The sequence below is a fragment of the Acomys russatus genome, chromosome 12 (genome assembly GCF_903995435.1).
Source record: "Acomys russatus chromosome 12, mAcoRus1.1, whole genome shotgun sequence".
Lineage (NCBI taxonomy): Eukaryota > Metazoa > Chordata > Mammalia > Rodentia > Muridae > Acomys > Acomys russatus.
Genome location: NC_067148.1, coordinates 44,432,883 through 44,452,173, shown reverse-complemented (window position 1 = coordinate 44,452,173; position 19,291 = coordinate 44,432,883). Strand labels below are relative to the sequence as shown.

Genomic DNA, 19,291 nt, shown 5'->3' with positions numbered 1-19,291 from the left:
GGCGACTGCGCACACCCACGCGCTGCACCAGTCATACCCCGCGGCCTGAAAGGAGAGGTGGCCCCAAGGAGCGAATTCTAGGTTCCAATCCAGCCAGTGGCGCACTAGTGCCTCTCCACGGCCCAGCCCCCATGGCCTGCTGGGACTTGTAGTCTGACGCCCTCAGGGCCGCAGGGCACCATGTAACTCTGTAACCTACTGCATAGCTTGCTGGGACTTGTAGTCTCAAGTTCACGGGCCCGGGGTACCGGGCGGGCTGCGGGACTCCTAGTCCCACAGAGCCTCGCGCTCGCCACGACACCCGCTCGTAGCCGCTGCCTCCACCTCACGGGCTGGGAGGCCTGGGCGTTCCGGCCGACCGATCTGCTGTGTGAGCTACCGTGCGGACTGCGAAGCGGGCCGGGAGTCTGGGATGGAGCCTCCCGGAGGTGGGCGCTGCCAGCGGGCCTCCTTCCCCTGAATGTTGGGGAGGCCAGGCACGCCCTGAGGGCGGGTCGGGGGCCTTGGGCGCGGGACCGGAGGTCGCGGGTGGAGGGACGCCACGGAGCTGGTCCCCGAGTTGCTGTTTGACCAAGCGGCCTGCGGTTTCTCGCAGGTGCTTGAGGCGAGCGGGCGGAGCGGCTGCGAAGGACAGGTCACGTCGGCGGGGACATGGCTCACCTCAGGGGCTTCGCGCACCAGGTGAGTGTGGGCGTCGGTGTGCCCAGAGTCTGGGGTTCGTGTTGGCGGGGATTTCTCCACAGGAGGCGGGAGAGGGGCGGAGGCCATATACCTTGGGGCGCGTCTTCGGAGGGCCTAAAGCGGCCGAGCCAGCGCCCCCGGAAGACAAGACCCACGGGGGACCGCTGCTGTGTGAGGGAGGGGCTCTGCCCAGGAGCTGGTGTGGCGGACAGGTGCAGGGCCGCCCTGGGTAGGACCTGGCTGACCCAAGCTTGGAGCGCCTTCCCAGAATATCGACTTTTCCTTCTTCGGCTAACGGGATGTCATCCTAACAGGGAACCACACAGGCGACAAAGATGAGGGCTGTATGAGGTTAGAGGACTCGGTGATTTTCTCTTTGGACCTCTCTCCCCTCCCCCCCCACCCCCCAATTTCAAAACAGATGTGACAGCCCTTTAGCTGTGGCCTTTGCTTTTGTTTTGTTTTGTTCTGTTTTGAGACAGGGTTTCTCTTGTAGTCTTGGCTGTCCTGAACTGGCTTTGTTGACCAGGCTGGCCTCGAACTCACAGTGATCCGCCTGCCTTTGCCTCCCCCCCCCCCGCACCCCCGAGTGCTGGGGTTAAAGGTGTGCCCCACCATGCCCAGCTTTGGCTCCGTTCGGTTAGGCTCTAGCTTGACAGTTGCACAGTGAGGGAGTCTGCTCTTAAGGACAGTGCAGCCCCCCCCCCCCCCCCCCCCCCCCCCCCCCCCGTGTGCAGACAGGAAGCGCGTCCGTCCTGCTTGTGGGCAGGAACTGAAGGCAGGGCTCCTCGGAGGAAACCATACCAGCCTGGAAGTCTCCTCACAGCTGTTGGGTAGGGTTTTTGGCCCAGCTGTCACAGATGGGATCTTGGGCTTGCAAACTGAAGCTGAATGAAGCTAACACGTTTTAAAATAAGTTTTTGACATTTTGCCTCTAATTATATAACACACTGAGAGACAAATCTGCCTCTAGCTTATTTTTAAAAGGCTTAGGCTTAGCTCCTGTAGGTCCCAGGATGACAAATTGAAGGAGCAGAAGTATGACGGCTCGGGGACCTTTCTCAAAGAGAGAAAGCACCCTTTTGCCTTTTTAGGGCCCTATATCCAGCCTAGGTATACTTCGCTTCTGAAAGTGACACAAAACCTCAGTAGGGCTGTTTTCTCTCAAGATGGCTGCCACGGTGTTCTATGAACCTGCCTCTTTTGTGTGATAAGGCTTGTACTTCCCTCCATAGCCTGTGTTTCTGCCTTAGATTACCCTTCACCTGGCCAATTCCTGCCCATATCTGAAGGACCAGATAGTTATGGGCAAGCACTGGGTGACTTGTGTGGTGGAAGCTGAGGGTGTGTACTGGGCGGCTCCTTTTGTTTTGGAGAGGTGACACACAGCAGGCACGCTGGCATATAGGCAAGAGGCTGTAGGTATAACAGCCCTAGGATGGAATGCAGAGGATGGGTCTCAACCCTACAGAGCCAGTTAAACGCCTGAGTGATGGTTCATAGTGGATCCTGTCCAGAAGAGAGATCTGAACCACCCAGATCAGGATGCTGCCAAGCTGTCTTTGACCAGCAGGGCCTGGGACTCGGCTGCTGGGAAAATGTAGGCACAGTCAGAACCATGCCAGGAAGGTTCCTATCATACAGTCTGCAAAAGCTGCCTGGTCTACAGTTGTTGGCATCCAAAAAGCATGGACCTTGAAGCCTGGGGTTCCTACCTTCATTGTAGAAAGCCTAGAACTCTGGCTTTGGGGTCTGCTATTGTCTCCTTTTCTGAGGCAGTGGTGAGTGAACGCCTGACCTGAGGTACCATTCTTGGGCTGCTGTGGTAGACCAGTTCTGACTTGAGGTCCCCCCAGAGAAGGACAGTTAAGGATTCTCAATATGGCTGAGCAGTGTGGAAGGACATGCTGTCTGAGCCTGAGGGGTAGGAAAAGGGGCTCCTGAGCATTGGTACAATACTGGTCCTGGACTATGTAGTTAGCCTCTGGCTCCACTCTTCCAGGCTTTCTTAGGCTGCTTTAGCAAGCACTGGACTGGATTAGTAATAAGACTGTATAATGTCAAGGCACCAGCTAGATCTCCTGGAGATTTCTGTGAGATGGCTCTCCAGGTGTCTCAAAACCACACATGGTGGGGCTGTAGCAGCTGAGGAGGCAGTGGGGGCTAAGTGGTGGGAGGATGTGAGAAAGTGTTCTGGGGCTTGTTGGAGTAGAAACAGGCAGTGCCAAAAAGGTCTGCAATGTGGACCTTATTCTGCACTGGCTTTCAGGGCTGGCTTTGAGCAGGAGTGGCCACTGCCGAGACATGAAGTGGCAGGAGACTGAGGTATACATACAACAGGGTAGATGTTAGGAGACTACTTACGAGAGTTGGTTCTCACCTACCATGTGGGTCAAGGGATCAAATGCAGATCGTTTGTTGGTGACAAGTGCTTTTACCCACTGAGCTATCTTCTGGTCTTGATCTTCTTTGTCTTTTCCTTCCTCCTCCTTCTTCTTCTTATTTTATTAGGTTTTTCGGGACAAGGTTTCTCTGTGTAGCCTTGGCTGTCTTGGACTCACTTTGTAAACTAGTCTGGCCTCAAACTGACAGCGATTTGCCTGCCTCTGCCTCCTGAGTGCTGGGATTAAAGGGGTGTGCCACCACGCCCGGTTCCTTCCTTCCTTTTATAAAAAAATAAGATTCATTTACTTGTATGTGTGTATGTATGTGAGAACCTGTATGTATGCATGCGCACCACATGCGGGCAGTACTTGAGATCATGTGGGTATTGGGAAGCAAGTCCAAGTCTTCTGCAAGACTAGCAAGTACTGTTAACCACTGAGCCATCTCTCTAGCCCCCTGGCCAAAGTAGGGTCTGTATGATTACCACAGCTGGTCTGCTAGAATGCCCGCTCTGGGCCCTGCAGTGGAGGTCAGTGGCACATACTCAGGCTTCATGAAGGCAGCTTTGCTTGGAAAGATCAGATGACTTCTGTGTTAAGACACTGCCCTTGTTCCTAGAGCTTTTCCTCAAACTTCACTCTCTGCTGCTCCACCTCGTCTTGCTCTGCAGAGTTCTTGGCCTGTAAAGAGTCTGGGAAATATCATTCTGTGTCATTCCATTACTTCTTTCATGGTTCAAAACCTTAGGAATGTAGTTAGTTGGCAATTTCAGATTGAAATATCTCTGGAAAATCTTAGATTGGGTTTAATCAGGTCTCCGAGACTAGTTGCTCTGCTCTGGGAGAAGGGGCTGAGGCATTAGGCCTCAGGGAAGTGGGCAGCCATGTTCATTCTTGGAGGACAGGCTCCATAGGAACATAGTAAACATCTAGGACACGCTAGTCTGTAAGCACAAAGGGATTTCAGCATCAGAACTTACACAGCTGTAACTAAATGTGGTTTTCCCTTTTCATGTCTTATCTTTCTCCATGCTGGGGATTAAACTCCAGGCCTTGGGCATGGTAGGCAAGTGCTCTGCCACTGGGTTATTTCTCTAGCGCTGTTCTTTAAAAACTACATCTCCACCCCACCCCACCCTGTGTGCACCATGGCCTGTATGTGTTGGTCACAGGACAACTTTCTGGGAGTGAGTTCTCTTCTTCCATGACGTGGGGCTAGGGAATCAAACTCAGGTTGTTGGGCTTGGTGGCAAGTATCTTTACTAAATGAACAATCTCACCAGCTCTGTTTGGTTCCTTCTAATTGGCACCAAAATCCTGTTGGGGGACATGCTTTTTGGGGGAGCATTACCTAATAGAGATGAAACCTAACAGGGCTGAAAAACTGGATGAGACTCAGTATTCCTATCCCCAGGTCTTGTGCTAGCTTGGTCAGTGGTATGGAGAATAAATATGTCCTTTTCAAGAGTACCAGGTAGAGGTCGGGTGTGGTGGCGCACACCTTTAATCCCCGCACTCGGGAGGCAGAGGCAGGCGGATCGCTGTGAGTTCGAGGCTAGCCTGGTCTACAAAGTGAGTCCAGGACAGTCAAGGCTACACAGAGAAACCCTGTCTCGAAAAACCAAAAAAAAAAAGAAAGAAAAAGAAAAGAAAAAGAGTACCAGGTAGCACAGGCAGGCAGGGATAGGAACACTCAGTGGTGGCCCTGGGAGAAGCTCTCTACTTTTTCCTTTTCAGTGCAGCCGAGGGGTATCTCAGTTCCCGGAGGCGGCTGTGGTTCAAAACTAGAGTGGTTTGGACAGAGGACGTACTTTTGCCATCCTGACTCTTGTAGTGTACTGCTCTTTAAACCACAGTCCTTCAAAGTGCTTGGCTCAGCAATGATGGGTCTTATTTGTGTAAGCTGAGAACCATGTAGTGCAGCTTTGCGTGTTGAGTATCTAGATCAAGCATCTGAGCAAGTGCTCAACCCAGTGCTGGTATGAGGGTGTAGCTGTCTAGAGGACTGATTTGGGAGTGGAGCTATACTTAAGTAAGTGTAGCTTATTTTCCCCTCGAGACAGAGTTTCTCTGTGTAGCCTTGGCTGTCCTAGACTCTTGTAGACCAGGCTAGCCTTGAACTCACAGTGATTCGCCTTCCTCTGTCTCCGAAGTGCTAGGATTAAAGGGCTGTGTCACCACACCTGGAAGGATGTAGCTTTTAGGAGTGTGGAAAACTTAAAGTTTTAATTTTCCTTTTTTTTTTTTTTTTCTTTTGGTTTTTCAAGACAGGGTTTCTCTGTGTAACAGCCCTGGCTGTCCTGGACTCGCTTTGTACACCAGGCTGGCCTTGAACTCAGAGATTGCCTGCCTCTGACTCCCAAGTGCTGGGATTAAAGGTGTGTGCCACCATGTCTGGCTTTTCTTCTCTTTTGGAGACAGAGTTTCTCTGTGTAGCTGTGGCTGTCCTGGGCTCTCTTTGTAGACCAGGCTGGCCTTGAACTCACAGAAAGCTACCTGCCTCTGCCTGCCCGAATGCTGGGATTACAGGTGTGTGTCACCATGCCTGGCTTCATTTTATTTTTTTAAATTTTCAAGACAGGGTTTCTCTGTTTAGCCCTAGCTGTCTTAGAACTCACTTTATAGAAACAGGCTAGCCTCAAACTCAAAAATCTACCTATCTCTGCCTCTAAAGGTGGCACTACAGGTGTTCACCACCATACCCAGCAAAATTTTACTTTTATTTGTTTTAAAATTATGTATGTGTCTATGTGGGGTATGCCCATGTGAGAGTATAGGATTCCCTGGAGCTGAAGTTAACAGGCAATTTTGAAAATTGAACCCTTGTCCTCTGCAAGAACAGTATGTGCTCTTAGCCACCAAGCCACCTTTCCAACTCACATTATTTTTAATCATTTGGGTTTTTTAAAGAATGGCTTTAGACTTATAGTAAAGTGAGTTTTAAAATACCCTCTTACACACACATACTTCTGTTATTCCTGTTAGGTCTTGGCCTGGCTCCGTATTAGACAGCTGCCGAGGGCACCTTGAGATGCACTATTACTTAAGGCTCAGAGTCTCCATCCGGATTCACTGTCAAATCCATTGACTGTAGGGTCACTTGCAGAGTGGAAAGCTATGTTTAGGTTTTCTGAACAAAGGATAAAGAAGCCAGAAAAGAATCAAAGTGTGTTCTCTTCAGCTCCTTGCAATGAGCCTTGCCCTTAGTCATCAGGGCAGCCTTTTCCTGTCTAGTATTTTCTCTAGTGGGTGTTGCCCATGCTGTCCCAACCTTCTGTCCTTATTGGCTTCTATTATAGCATTCTCGTGTGGACCCAGAGGAACTCTTCACCAAGCTTGACCGAATTGGCAAGGGCTCGTTTGGGGAGGTGTACAAGGGCATCGACAACCACACCAAGGAGGTGGTGGCCATCAAGATCATTGACCTGGAAGAGGCTGAGGATGAGATTGAGGACATCCAACAGGAGATCACTGTGCTTAGCCAGTGTGATAGTCCTTACATCACCCGCTACTTCGGCTCCTACCTGAAGGTGCCTACAAGGGGGCGGGGAGGGATTTTGAAGGTTCTGTGTCAGGTTTTCTTCTGTTTCCAGAGGGATTAATACTGCTCAAGGATAGGGGAGATCACTGAAGGAGTTCACATGGGAATTCCTCTGGAACGACAGAGGGGCCCTCCCTGATAGCTCAGCTTCACAAAAAAGCCTACTTTCTTGAGAATTGCCAATCTACAAGGGTCAGTTGGCTCTAAAGTGGTCATATGACCTAGCTCTCTATGTGTGGGTACTCCTAGGCACAGTCTGAGGGGTCCCTGCAAGCAGTAAATACTTTTCAGGACTGCCTGTAGGGCACTTGGACTATTGTAATAGACTGAACTACTGCTCTGAGCACTTGGTCTGTCTCCCAGGTGCCTGTACCAGAGGTATGGTAGCTGGGTGGTCAGTGAGGCCTTTTTTCTTGCTCTTCCCCCTAGACAGGGCTTATGTAGACCAGGCTGGCCTTGAACTCACAAGCGATCTGCCTGCCCCTGTCTCCAAGTGCTGGGATTAAAATGTATGTCAACCCTGCCCCCCCCCCAAATGTATGTCAACCGTTCTAGCCCTCCTTTTTTGTTTTCTTTTTGGTGAGTTTTTGTTGAGATAGGGTCTCACTGTGTAATTCACTTTGTGGACTAGGTTGGCCTTAAACTCAGATATCCACCTGCTCCTTTCTCCCTAGATTAAAAGCATGCATCAAAATGCCTGGCTTGGACCTCCTTTAAAAAAATTTTTTTTTTAATTAATTTTTTTTACCAGTATGTGTTGGGTAAGGGTATGTGCACATGAGTTTATGTGTGTGTATCTGAGGAGGCCAGAGAGGGTGTTGGATCCTCCTGATACTGGAGTTACAGGCCTTTGTGAGCTACCTGATGTGGGTGTTGAGAGTTGACCTTGGGTCTTCTGAAAGAGCAGCAAGTGCTCTTAACCTTTAAGCCCTCTCTCTAGCCCTTCTTCCCCCTTTTATAAGCACAAGGTCTCATGTAGCCCAATCTGTCTTTGAAGTTCTGACCCTTCCAAGTGTTGGGATAATAGTATTCACTACCGTGACTGGCTAGAGCACACTCCTATTTGGGGTTCCTGCCAGGGATTAGCCTGGGATAGTTGCTGTGTAGCCGAGCCCCTAGCTCACTACTTTCAGTAGAGTTAGAGGGGAGTGGCCTGTGGACTCCACACTTGGGTATTTCCCCTTCATTTGCTGCCCAGGCACTGACAGGTTTCTCTGCTCCCAGAGCACCAAGCTATGGATTATCATGGAGTACCTGGGTGGTGGCTCTGCACTGGACCTGGTAAGTTCAGGCTTTAGCAATGAGCAGCTTGCTGTGGGGGTGACGGGGTGGGTGGTCTTTCAGTGTCCCAGGAGCCACTGCCCTGCAAACTTTTAGGTTGCTGGGCTTTCTCAGGCTACCTGTCCATGGTCATAGTGCTTTATGTTAATCAGGAGTTGTCAATTCCCAAAACAAGTCACTGTTTATCTTGCCCTGCTTTATGCTCAAAGAGACCTGAGCCTCTGCTGGGCTAGGGGCATAGGCACAGTTAAAGCCCTAGACGAATAAGAGGGCAATGGTTAAGAACGTGGGCTTTTTGTTGTTGTTGTTTTTTTTTTTTGCTTTTGTTTTCTTCCCCGAGACAGGTTTTCTCTGTGTAGCCTTGGCTGTCCTGGACTCACTTTGTCGACCAGGCTGGCCTTGAACTCTCAGTGATCCACCTGCCTCTGCCTCCTGAGTGCTGGGATTAAAGGCGTATGCCACCACACCCGGCAAGAATCTGTTCTTATCTTTACAGTCACAGAAAAGTTTAAAGTAGCTCTTAGGTTTTCTGAAAACAGCCTGTCACCCCATGTCGCCTTACTTCCCCCTTTATCGTTGACAGCTGAACCAATAGGAACTAAGGAACCCAAAGGCCTCAGACTTCTGCAAGGACTCAGGTGTTGGTGGGTGGTGGAGCTCAGGTGCCGTGGTGGTATGGGTGTGGCAGCTGCACTGAGGTTCTTCCCTGATGTCTTCCTTCAGCTGAAACCTGGTCCACTGGAGGAGACCTATATTGCCACCATCTTGCGGGAGATCCTGAAGGGCTTGGATTATCTGCACTCAGAGCGCAAGATCCATCGAGACATCAAAGGTCCTGCGGGGTGGGCATGGCTGCAGTTCTGCCCTTGACCTAGAAAGAGACAGGCTTGTGGAGCCAGTAGATTGTGGTTCCTTAAGGCATGGGATTTGGGGAGCTCTTCTGCCACCTGGAAACTGGGGGAGGAGGTGTCTGTCTTGCTTTTTACTTTTTTTTAAGTGGCCACACTGTGGGTGGATTGTGCACATTAAGCAAACATTGTGCTACTGAGCTACTTCTCCAGCCTAGCAAAACCTTCCTAGTCTCTCTCATGCCACCTTGGTCTTCACATATGAGAAGGAAGCCGTCTGTGTACTAGTATATGGCAGGAGCCTTGACTTGGCGCAGGTGGGAATCTATGTGATACCATTGTGTGAGCCAGCCCACCACGAATGACTTCGTGAGGACAGCTAAGCCTTATGTCACAGTGAGGGGTGCTGTAGGCAGTGATGGACTTCTTGACTGGCCATGTCAGTTAGGGTCACTGTTTTGGGGGGTTGTTAGAAAACACAAACATGGCAGGCCCTGGAGCAAGGCCAGGAATGCTCTTGTAGGTCCCCCAGCTTGCCTGCTTCTGCCAGCAGTGGCCACTGGCAAGGAAAACTGAGGTCCCAAGATGTTTCTGCTGCTGTCCCCAGGGGGCAGGGGATACCACCTCATCACTGGTCAGGGAGTTGCATGCAGGGTTACATCGGGGGCGCTGTGGAGCCAAGGATGATGCCCACCTGTCCTGTATTGAGCAGCTGCCAACGTGCTGCTCTCAGAGCAGGGTGATGTGAAGCTGGCAGACTTCGGAGTGGCTGGGCAGCTCACAGACACACAAATCAAGAGGAACACATTTGTGGGTACTCCTTTCTGGATGGCACCTGAGGTTATCAAGCAGTCGGCCTATGACTTCAAGGTGAGTTCTGGGTGGGAGGTAGGAGTACACTGCTACCAGCTCAAATGTTGCATGTAGCAACTGTCCTGTGTGATATACCCCGTCTAGGCTGACATCTGGTCCCTGGGCATCACAGCCATTGAGCTGGCCAAGGGGGAGCCACCAAACTCTGACCTCCACCCTATGCGTGTCCTGTTCCTGATTCCCAAGAACAACCCACCCACGTTGGAGGGCCACCACAGCAAACCATTCAAGGAGTTTGTAGAGGCCTGCCTCAATAAGGACCCACGATTCGTAAGGCCTATTCCCACTTGTGCCACCCCAGGCAGATGAGGGTCTTGGGGAAGTGTATGAAGAGAAGATGTTAACTTGGGGTGGGACAGGGCCCAGTCTTCACATCCCTGCCTGTTCTTCCTTGTGTCTGTTGTGAGGGTGAACTCAGCTCTGACTGTATCTGTCTCCCTGGCAGAGACCCACTGCCAAGGAGCTCCTGAAGCACAAATTCATCACACGCTACACCAAGAAGACCTCTTTTCTCACTGAACTCATTGACCGTTACAAGCGCTGGAAGTCTGAGGGGCATGGCGAGGAGTCCAGTTCTGAGGAATCTGACATGTAGGGCCTTTTTTTTTGTCCTCAAGAGTTCCCTGGGTGCTTTGGTGCCAGTGGGGGTGAAATGGGGGTGGGGCTGGGGGGGCTGGAGCAGGATTCTTCTCTCCAGAGGCAGGGCTTGGAGCTAGTTGCTAGAGTGGGGGCTGATAATGGGCATGGAACCTTCAGGCTGAAGGAGAGGACCTTTTGGCTATCACCTAAATGCTGCAGCCTGGACACCGTTCTGCCCACTGTCTAGGGCCTAGGCCAAGAGGCTGCCTCAAAGAAATAAGATGTATCTTGGTACCATGGTTATTCCCAGCCCTGTCTCCACCAGCTCTTCTGATTCTTTATCTTCTTTAGTGATGGCGAGGCTGAGGATGGGGAGCAGGGTCCCATCTGGACGTTTCCCCCAACCATCCGGCCAAGTCCACATAGCAAGCTGCACAAGGGGACTGCTCTGCACAGCTCACAGAAGGTCTGTTCATGCCCTGGGCCAGAGCACTGCCCTGTATGTACCAGCCCTGCCTCAGCTTCATGGGGCAGCAGATGTAGACTGGGCTTTGAGGAGGTCAGCTAGGGCTATATTAAACAGTTATCTGGGGTCTGGGCAAAGAGCTTGGGAAGGACAGGGTAGAGCAGGTAGCTTCTAAGTGCAGAGTGGCATTGCGCTATCTAGGAGTCATGCTGAAGCCTGGGTCTGCTGGTGCTTTGGTGCAGATCTGATGTGAACTGATGGCTTGGACTGCCTTGTAGTTTGGGAGTTGACTCCTGGTATGTGCTGTTAGCCTGCTCAAGCTAAAGATTGAGAAGAGGAGATGGAGCCTCTCTTATCTCCATGTACCCAGTGCCTTGCTTTCCCTCTTGCAGCCTGCTGAGCCTATCAAGAGACAGCCAAGGTCCCAGTGCTTGTCCACGCTAGTCCGGCCTGTCTTTGGAGAGGTGAGAGTAGGGTTGGCAGCATGCCACAGGGTCGTGGGGGGCAGCGTGTGCTGTTCTACAGGTGCTCCCTGTAGAGCTGTGGTGTGATGTTCTAGTGGGCCCTGAGCCTGGGCTTTATGCATTTGATTTCTGGGTCTACTGCAGCTGGTTATGCACAGGCTTGTGGGTCCAGCTTCCTGAGTAGAAGGACCATACCATAAACCACTGGGAAGAGCCACCCTTTTGTATTCCCTGCTAAGGTCCTTTGGCATTACAGTACTACTGTGTTGGTTGGTTGGTTGGTAATGTCCAACCAACACATGATTCTTCTGTGAAGGAAGACAAAGAATTGTTGTTGGGTCTGTCCTAGGCCAGGGAGGTGAATCTTGGTGGCCACATGACCTTATGCCTTATGTCAAAGCCGTCCTCAGAAATAGAGTATAGCCAGAAATGAATGCTCACATATGGTTTTGAAGCTCAGGCAGTAAGTTGTCACTCAGTGGATGACACCAGCCACTGGAGACCAGGGAGGGAGGACAGGATATACGTGAATGGGAACAGCAGAGTGAGTAGAGTAAGATTTGGTAGTAACCTTAGCCACAGTAGGAGCAGCCACTTAGGGCTGTGCTGTAGGTAGCACGCAGTGTTGCTCAGGGCTGAGAAGATGACTCCTTAGGTAAGAGTACATTCAGGAGCTGAACTCCCAGGAATGGTTACTGGAACTTTGTAGTCTGATCTGGGATGTCTGTCAAAGTCCTTGTATACTCAAGAGTTACTGTGCTAATTTCTAAATCAGACCGGATCCACTTGTTCTTTGCTGACCTTCAGTCTGTAAGAAACAATACAGCTCTGACTTCTTAAGAACCCAGGTCGGGGTGGGAGGATCCTTGAGGTGGGAGGGCCACCAGAGCCCCCATCAACAGGGCAGGGAGCACTGCCTATGAATGCTGCCTTCTTGCTTTGTGTGGGTCTAAGGTAAGATGTCAGTTAGGTACATGATGCCAGTTAGGTACATGATCTCTTCTGCAGCTCAAAGAGAAGCACAAGCAGAGCGGCGGGAGCGTGGGTGCCCTGGAGGAGCTAGAGAATGCCTTCAGCCTGGCTGAGGAATCCTGTCCTGGCATCTCAGACAAGCTGATGGTGCATCTCGTGGAGCGTGTGCAGAGGTGAGCACAGTGCCCCAACCTGGCAAAGATACCTTCGTGGGGGAACTGAACAGAAAATGAAGCCTGGAGCTTGTTCTTGGGAGCAGCTGGTTCAGTCCTCTTTTGTCAGGGTTAGCATGCTCTTTGTCATTTTTGCCTCTGGAGTTAGAGAGGCAAGTGGGCCTCTTGTGGCTTTGAGCTATGCATGAAGGTTGGACTCAGTTTCAGGCAGTGTCTGGACAGAGTTCCAGTGACAAAATGGCTCAGTGACAAGAGTATTGTGTGTAGCTGACTCCTGACCTTTCTACTTGGTGGCTTCCTAGAGGTTCTGTATCCCAGGAACAGCGTAGATGATTTGTAAGCCGACGGCTTGTCTGCTTCTGATGGGGAGCTCTGAGCTGACTCATGCCTGTGAAGGGACAGGCAGGACAAATACTGAGCTTTCCTTGGTAGCCCCATAGGCTCAAGTTCCCAGCCTGGTTACAGGCAGATGTACCAGTTCCTCCTCCCTTATCCTCTTGCACACTGAGAGACCCAGCGTAATGGTTCTTAGGAGCAGCAGGGTTTGGTCTAGTTGGCACTGATCCTGAAACACTGAGGACATCTTCCATCCTGTGAGATGCTGCTGCTAACTAATGCTGTGAGGTGTTGCTAAAGTGCATGTCCAGGAAGCAAAGTCCAGGAGTGGTAATGGTACCTTTCACTTACAGGTTCTCACACAGCAGGAACCACCTGACATCTACCCGCTGAGCAACCATCTGAATGCACTGCTTTTCACAGAGAGGGGGAAGAATGCTTTTTGTTTTGAGCTCGAAAACACTGACTTGGAAGCCCTCTTGTGCTGTGTTGCAGCTGCAAAGACTGGCCAGCCTGTAGGCTTCACAAGCCAGGTTACCTTCCTTCTGCCCTGCACAGCAGCCACTCAACTGTGCTCACCTCCTGGGTTGACTGAAGCTATGATAGGTAGCCCAGAGACCTTGGATGACTGGGCAGCAATTTGGTGTGACCTTTTAGACTCCTGGGCCCCTGCAGCTGCTAGACCAAGGAGCAAAGCAACTACTGGGCAGCTCTGGCTCTTCCTCTACACCAGGGACATTGTCTTCAGGGCTCATAAGGGTCCAAGATGGTCATAATTTGCCTTGTGGTGTCAGTTCAGGTACTGTGTGTTCTCATGAGTACTCGAATCGTCCAGAATATTTTGGGCTTTTTTTTTTTTTTTTAAAAAGAAAATCTGAACTTGCTAAGTATTCTGACAGTGTTAGTTTTCATAGAGCAGTGAAAGCCCTACCATTTCAATAAAGACCTGGATTGGAGACATTCTGATGTACAGAGCCAGGCCAGATGGGGTTTCTGTAGCCTTTGAACAGTGTCCCTTCTAAATGTTGTCATATAACCTGGCAGTTTCTGGTGGCCTTCTGGAGAACAAAGTTAAGGCAGAGGGGGGATGCTGGTGAGTGAGGAGATGGCCTTTTATTTTAAGTCACATGGGTGAACAGGAGTCAGTTGATAAAAAATTCTGGGAACTAATGAGAGGCCTACCCTCCTAGGCCTTGGGTGGGTGGTCTTTGGTTTTCACTGGTCTAGAGGGTATGTGGGATAGGAGCCAGAGTCACTTTTGCTATACTCTTGTTTTGCTATGATCTAGACGCTAACCCTTAGAGCAACATGAGTGCATCACACAAGCCTGAGTATATAATGCTTGTCTGAGGCTATTGGTGCTACAGGTAGAAGTTGAAATGACCCATCTTGTGTCTGGGGCCAGTCTTTAGCAGGGCCATGCTCATGACACCCCCATTTCCTTTTTATGGATCTCCCACATGTACCCCAGCCATCATGAGTCTTCACTGTTCCTGGAGGTTGAGGGAAGGGCAGAGCCCCTCCTAGAGGTTTTGAGAAGCCCATTCTAGGATCAACGCCACCTGTCACCTGGTGGGAAGATGGCTCTGGCTGTTCAGCTCCAGGGATGGTGCCTACACTCCATGCCAGCCTCTGTCAGAGGTTCTTGTCTATGCAGGGTGAAGGACATTCCTTTCTTCTGACCTCTGCCTCCAGTCCTGGAGATATGAGCAGTCCTGAGCAAAACTTGAGGGTCTTCCTGATGAGCTGCTGGCCCTTTCAATGACTTCCATCCACCTGTAGAAAGGGTCAAACCAGTGGGCAGATACTCAGCCTTCCCAAGAATGATTAAAAACATAGCTAGTCAGTGAAGTCCCTGCTGTGCAAGCATGAGGAACTGAGTTTCAGCCCTATCCCCTGAGTAAAAAGCCAGGCGTGATGTGGATGCACTTGTAATTCCATCACTGAGGAGGTGGAAATGGAGTCACTGCTCAGCGGGCCCGCTCACCTAATCAGTAAGCTCCAAGTGAGACGCTTGTCTTTAAAAAACAAGGTGGACTGGCTCAGTGCTGTGCCTCACCAGGTAACAGCACTTGCCCTGCAAGCCTGGCATCTTGAGTTCAAGCCCCAGAACCTACACAAAGCTACATGGCAGAAACTAACTACAAAGTTGTCCTCTGACCTCCACACATTAGTGGCACATGTGCCTTCCCCACAGTAAAAAGTTTAGTATATGTTGGGGGTGGGGGCGGGGAAGGATGGCTTCTGAAGTTTTCCTTTGGTCACAGTATGTATGTGCATATGTCTATGTACACTGGTTGTTCACATACAAACAGCATACACTGAAAACAAAACCATGAAAGCATTTCTTGACCCTTGGTTTTTAGGATCTGGGAAATTTGCCTCTTGCTCTATGAATAGCAACAAACAAAAGAAGCATGGCAGAATCACCTTTCAAATGTGTACTTGCTCTCAGCCCGGAAGAAGTAGATGTGAGATTTGAATTGGAGCTTGAAAACGTAGTCTTTGTGGATACTGTCAGCCTCCCTGGGAAGGCTCACACTGTAACCCAGTAGTGGGAGGCTGGCCAGGGGGTAGTCATCCTGGAAGTCAGCACAAGGAACAGGGTCACTGAGGGCTGGGGTGCACACTGGAGAGGGGCCCATTAATCTGTGTCCCTCCCAAGCTATTCACTTGATAACCACTGGCTCTCCCAAGAAATGGTAGTTTGTACAGAGGACCCTGTACTAATTCTACTTTCATAGAGAAGGTGCCGTGATGGTGGAATCAGCATCACACTGAAGTAGATAAGGAGATACGTATGTGTTTTGTACTCTGTGCCTGGACTCCTTAAGCCCAACATACCTGGTGAGTTTTATAGAAGAACAAGCAGAAGTTGGTAAAAACCACCCAGAGCTTCTGCCAGCCATTGCTGTTCTTGAACTTTCTCAGTAGATATCCTGAAAGCTGGTTCTGTAAGTAGAAAAGGGCAAAAGCACTTTGCCTTCACCTTAATCCTGGGACTGGCTCAGCAGCTGCCACCAGTTCCATGATCCTGCCACCTAGCTAGAATATCCACACACAGGTCTCTGCTATACTCAGCAGCATCTTTTTTTCTTTTCTTCCCCAAGACAGGGTTTCTCTGTGTAGCCCTGGCCTGTAGATCAGGCTGGTCTCAAACTCAGAGATCTGCCTGGCTCTGCTTCCCAGGGGCAAGGATTAGAGCAATGTGCCAACACACCTGGCTGATGCTCACCTTTTCTTTTCTTTTTCCTTTTTTCTTTTTTCTTCAAGACAGGGTTTCTCTGTGCTATCTTGGCTGCCCTGGACTTGCTTTGTAGACCAGGCTGGCCTCAAACTCAAATATACATATATGTGTGTGTGTGTGTGTGTATACACATACACACACACACACACACACACATATATATATACATACACACACACAAAATCAACATGGTTGGGCATAATTAAGACCTGAAAGCTGGATGTTTGTCTGGGAACCAATGTCCCAAATACTCAAGTAGGATACTTTTCATAATGTATAGTAAAAATTTCTGACAAAAGACACCATTTACTTGCTATAAGAGAGCAAGATGTGGGTAGTGATAATACATTGAATCGAGTCTGGAAGGTACCAGCGAGCCCACTGACCTCTCCTGTCTGCAGGGCCTGTGTGTAATATGTCCTGCCTAGTTTCCCAACAGTTCTCTACTTTGTATGTATGTATTCAGGCCTCACTAGGGACTTGCTATGTTCTGACACCCCTAACCCCACCCCAGAATCAGGAGCCTAGCCCAGTAGAGTAGGAGTAAGCATGAGCCTAGAATGGGGTGTGAACAGATCAGGGAGAGTACTGTCCTCTGGCAGCAAATGGGCCTTTAATCCCAGCATAGATGAGCTGCTTTCTCTGCCTTGACTGTCCTTACAAGACACCAGATGACATTTGATGTGAAGTACCTTTTCAAAGAGGTTGGATAAGTGAGACCTAAACTAGTTTCTGCCCATAGGGGAAGGGGCAGGAGAGAGCTGTCTGATTGGGCCCCTCCACATTAGCCAGCACACCAGCGGGTGAAACTTGAGGGGAGGGAGAGCTCACATGTATGCTCATGACAGCCATACCTCAACGGCTGCACTGTGATCTGCTCTGGACACACTTGTGTTCCGGTACCAGCACACGTGCATTGTGGTGTTGGCCCGGTGCTGGCTGTTCCCCTCCAGAGAGCCCCGGGCTCCTCGAATATCTTGCGATTCCTCCAGAGAGATCTCATCAGAAGATCCTAGGGAGAGTGAGCAGCATCTGGCACCACCCGCCCATGAGGCTTCTTCAGGATCTGGGAAATAGGCCCTTGGTACCCAAGTCAGCAGCCAGACAAAATCATGGTGCTAGGATAACCCAAGAACTCGCCCATGTGGACATAGCCACCAGCTCTCCTGTATAGGAGGAAGCTCATGGGACCTGGCAGGAGGGCCAGGGTCAGTAAAGCCATTTGTGAAAAGCTTTCGGAGCTACAGAGGAAATTTCCTTGGGTGTCTTGAGTCAAAACTCACTGGGGGTACGAGTATACAAGGGGCCTCCCAGCAGCACTGGGGATGTGTCACCAGTACTCTTTGCTGCCTGGATTGCGGCATTTAGGTCCTGCATCCACTTTTCCTTTTCTAGCCGAGTGCTGTAAACGAGAAAGTCAAATTAGTTGCCGCCTCAGGAAAGATCTTCCTGACCTGGAGTCCTGTCCTTTGTGGTAGGTCTGGTTTGACCACCTTCTCCATCCCCTGGGTCCTACAGATTGCCAGAAACATGCCAGCCTGTTCCTGGGATGAGCTGGGGAAGCAGGGCAGGCCTCAGTGCTGGATCAAGTGAGCTTATTACCAAAACCTGGTGCAGAAACACAAGGTTGGATTTGGTTCATGATTAAGGTGGCATTTCCTGGTGGAGGAGGACCAGGCCAGATATTTTCCTGAAGAACTTGCTGATCTGGAAAGGATTAAGCCTCAATTTGCTCTTGGGCTGTGACCCCCAAGTTGGCTTTCCTTGTGATCATAAATATTTGCCCTTGGTTGAGGCCTAGAGTGCTGGTGACCTTAAGAAGCCAACTGCCATGAACTCGAGTACAGGCATCTTCTCAGAAGCACCCTGGTTGGTCTCTTGAAAAACACAAATGTCAACACTCCTTCCCTGCCTACTAGGGGAAAGATACCCCTATAACCTGAGTCCCATGAGGCTCCAGAGCTCGGTACTAAAGTCCTCACCCCTGAGGCAGACCCTGCTCCGACTGAATCACAGCCCTTACCTGGCTGCTACAACAATTGTCTTCTGAGCTGCATAGATGGTGAAGCAATGCGGAACAGACCATTCATTTTCACTTTCTTCTACCTGTAGGTGAGAGAGGAGGTGACATCCGATGGGCTAGGAAAATGCTAGTTTAGCCCAAACTTGAGACAATAACAAAATGACTGCAAATAATGCTAGGTGCTTGGAAGGCTTATACAATTCAAGTCAGTTTATATAACTACGAGGGTAATACAGGAGGCACACTTGTAGCCCTACATCATGGCAGCTGCCACCAAGTGACTGAGGTCTTGTCTAGAGACACTGAAATACTCACCGGCGGGTCCAGCACTATTAGCTGAAAATCAAGCAAAGAAGATGTTGAGCATTTCAGTACTAGGAGTTAAAAAGGTCATCTATCACCTGGCACCAAAATTCTTATCAAATGCAAAGGAAAGCCATTGCATTCTGATCTCAGCCAAATCAGATTGATGATTTGATGAAACAATTCCAAGATAAAACATCACCAAATCAAGCCTAAAACCAAATACAGATGTGTCCTAGCACCAAGCAAGGTGGATTTAAAGATGCGAGGATGGGTTGATACTAGAAAGCTTAATAACAGAATTATCTGAAGTCAGCAAAAGTGATCATTTCTTTACATTCTGGGAACAACTCTGCTGAAAGCCAACATTTCGAATAGCTCTGACAGGCTCTCTGTGACAGAAGGAAACCGCTCTAACATGATCAGGCTCCTCTCAAGTCAGGAGCTACTCACTTTCTTTTTCTCTGAATAGTTTACATATGTAGCCCTAAGACTGCCAGGTACAGATGACCCAAAGAATGGACAGTTCCCCACACCAAGCGCGTAGCACAAAAGCCACCAAGTTCATTTCTCGCCAGAAAAGATCTGACATCCTGCCAGACATTTGTCAGAATGTGGTCTGCCAGTCTTCCCCCAAGTTAATAATTCATGTCATTTCAGTTGAAATGCCGATGGTGCTTTGGAATGGAATTTGTCTAAATGACTCCAGAGTTTACTTTGAATACTTAAATGCATTTTTAACTTGTTTGTTTGTTTTTCGAGACAGGGTTTCTCTGTGTAGCCTTGGCTGTCCTAGACTCACTCGAACTCACAGCAATCTGCCTGCCTCTGCCTCCTGAGTGCTGGGATTAAAGGCATGCACCACCATGGCCGGCTCTTAAGTGCGTTTTAAAAATTGTATTATCATTATGTATATGATGTGTGGAAGTTATTGCCTTGAACTTTTACATGGGTTCCAGGAGACCCAAATTGAGTTGTCAAGCTTGCACTGTCACGTACTTATCTGCAGAGCTATCTTGCTGGCCCTGCAAACAGAATTTAAAAAGGGGGTGGGGGAAGGATGAGGTAGGATGTATTAACTATCTCCAGAGTGGAAGATGCTGCTATAAGGAGAGTGGAA

At 49.9% G+C, this 19,291-nt stretch overlaps 2 protein-coding genes across 2 annotated transcripts in view; one reads left to right on the top strand and one right to left on the bottom strand.

Moving 5' to 3' along the window:
* Positions 1-234: 234 nt before the first annotated feature.
* Positions 235-13,458, top strand: Stk25 (serine/threonine kinase 25). The gene is made up of 12 exons (XM_051154388.1): positions 235-428; positions 596-681; positions 6,365-6,595; positions 7,831-7,887; positions 8,611-8,719; positions 9,448-9,605; positions 9,693-9,878; positions 10,054-10,199; positions 10,539-10,653; positions 11,046-11,117; positions 12,126-12,262; positions 12,952-13,458. The coding sequence occupies exons 2-12, from the start codon at positions 652-654 to the stop codon at positions 12,989-12,991; spliced, it is 1,281 nt and encodes a 426-aa protein (XP_051010345.1). The 5' UTR covers positions 235-428; positions 596-651; the 3' UTR covers positions 12,992-13,458.
* Positions 13,459-14,233: 775 nt separating this feature from the next.
* The window catches only part of Farp2 (FERM, ARH/RhoGEF and pleckstrin domain protein 2), a 100,054-nt gene continuing 94,996 nt past the window's right edge, over positions 14,234-19,291 (bottom strand). The window contains 7 exon segments of the mRNA XM_051153675.1: positions 14,234-14,304; positions 14,307-14,374; positions 15,029-15,180; positions 15,443-15,550; positions 16,700-16,857; positions 17,129-17,247; positions 17,869-17,951. Coding sequence (XP_051009632.1) covers positions 14,234-14,304; positions 14,307-14,374; positions 15,029-15,180; positions 15,443-15,550; positions 16,700-16,857; positions 17,129-17,247; positions 17,869-17,951 — 759 coding nt within the window.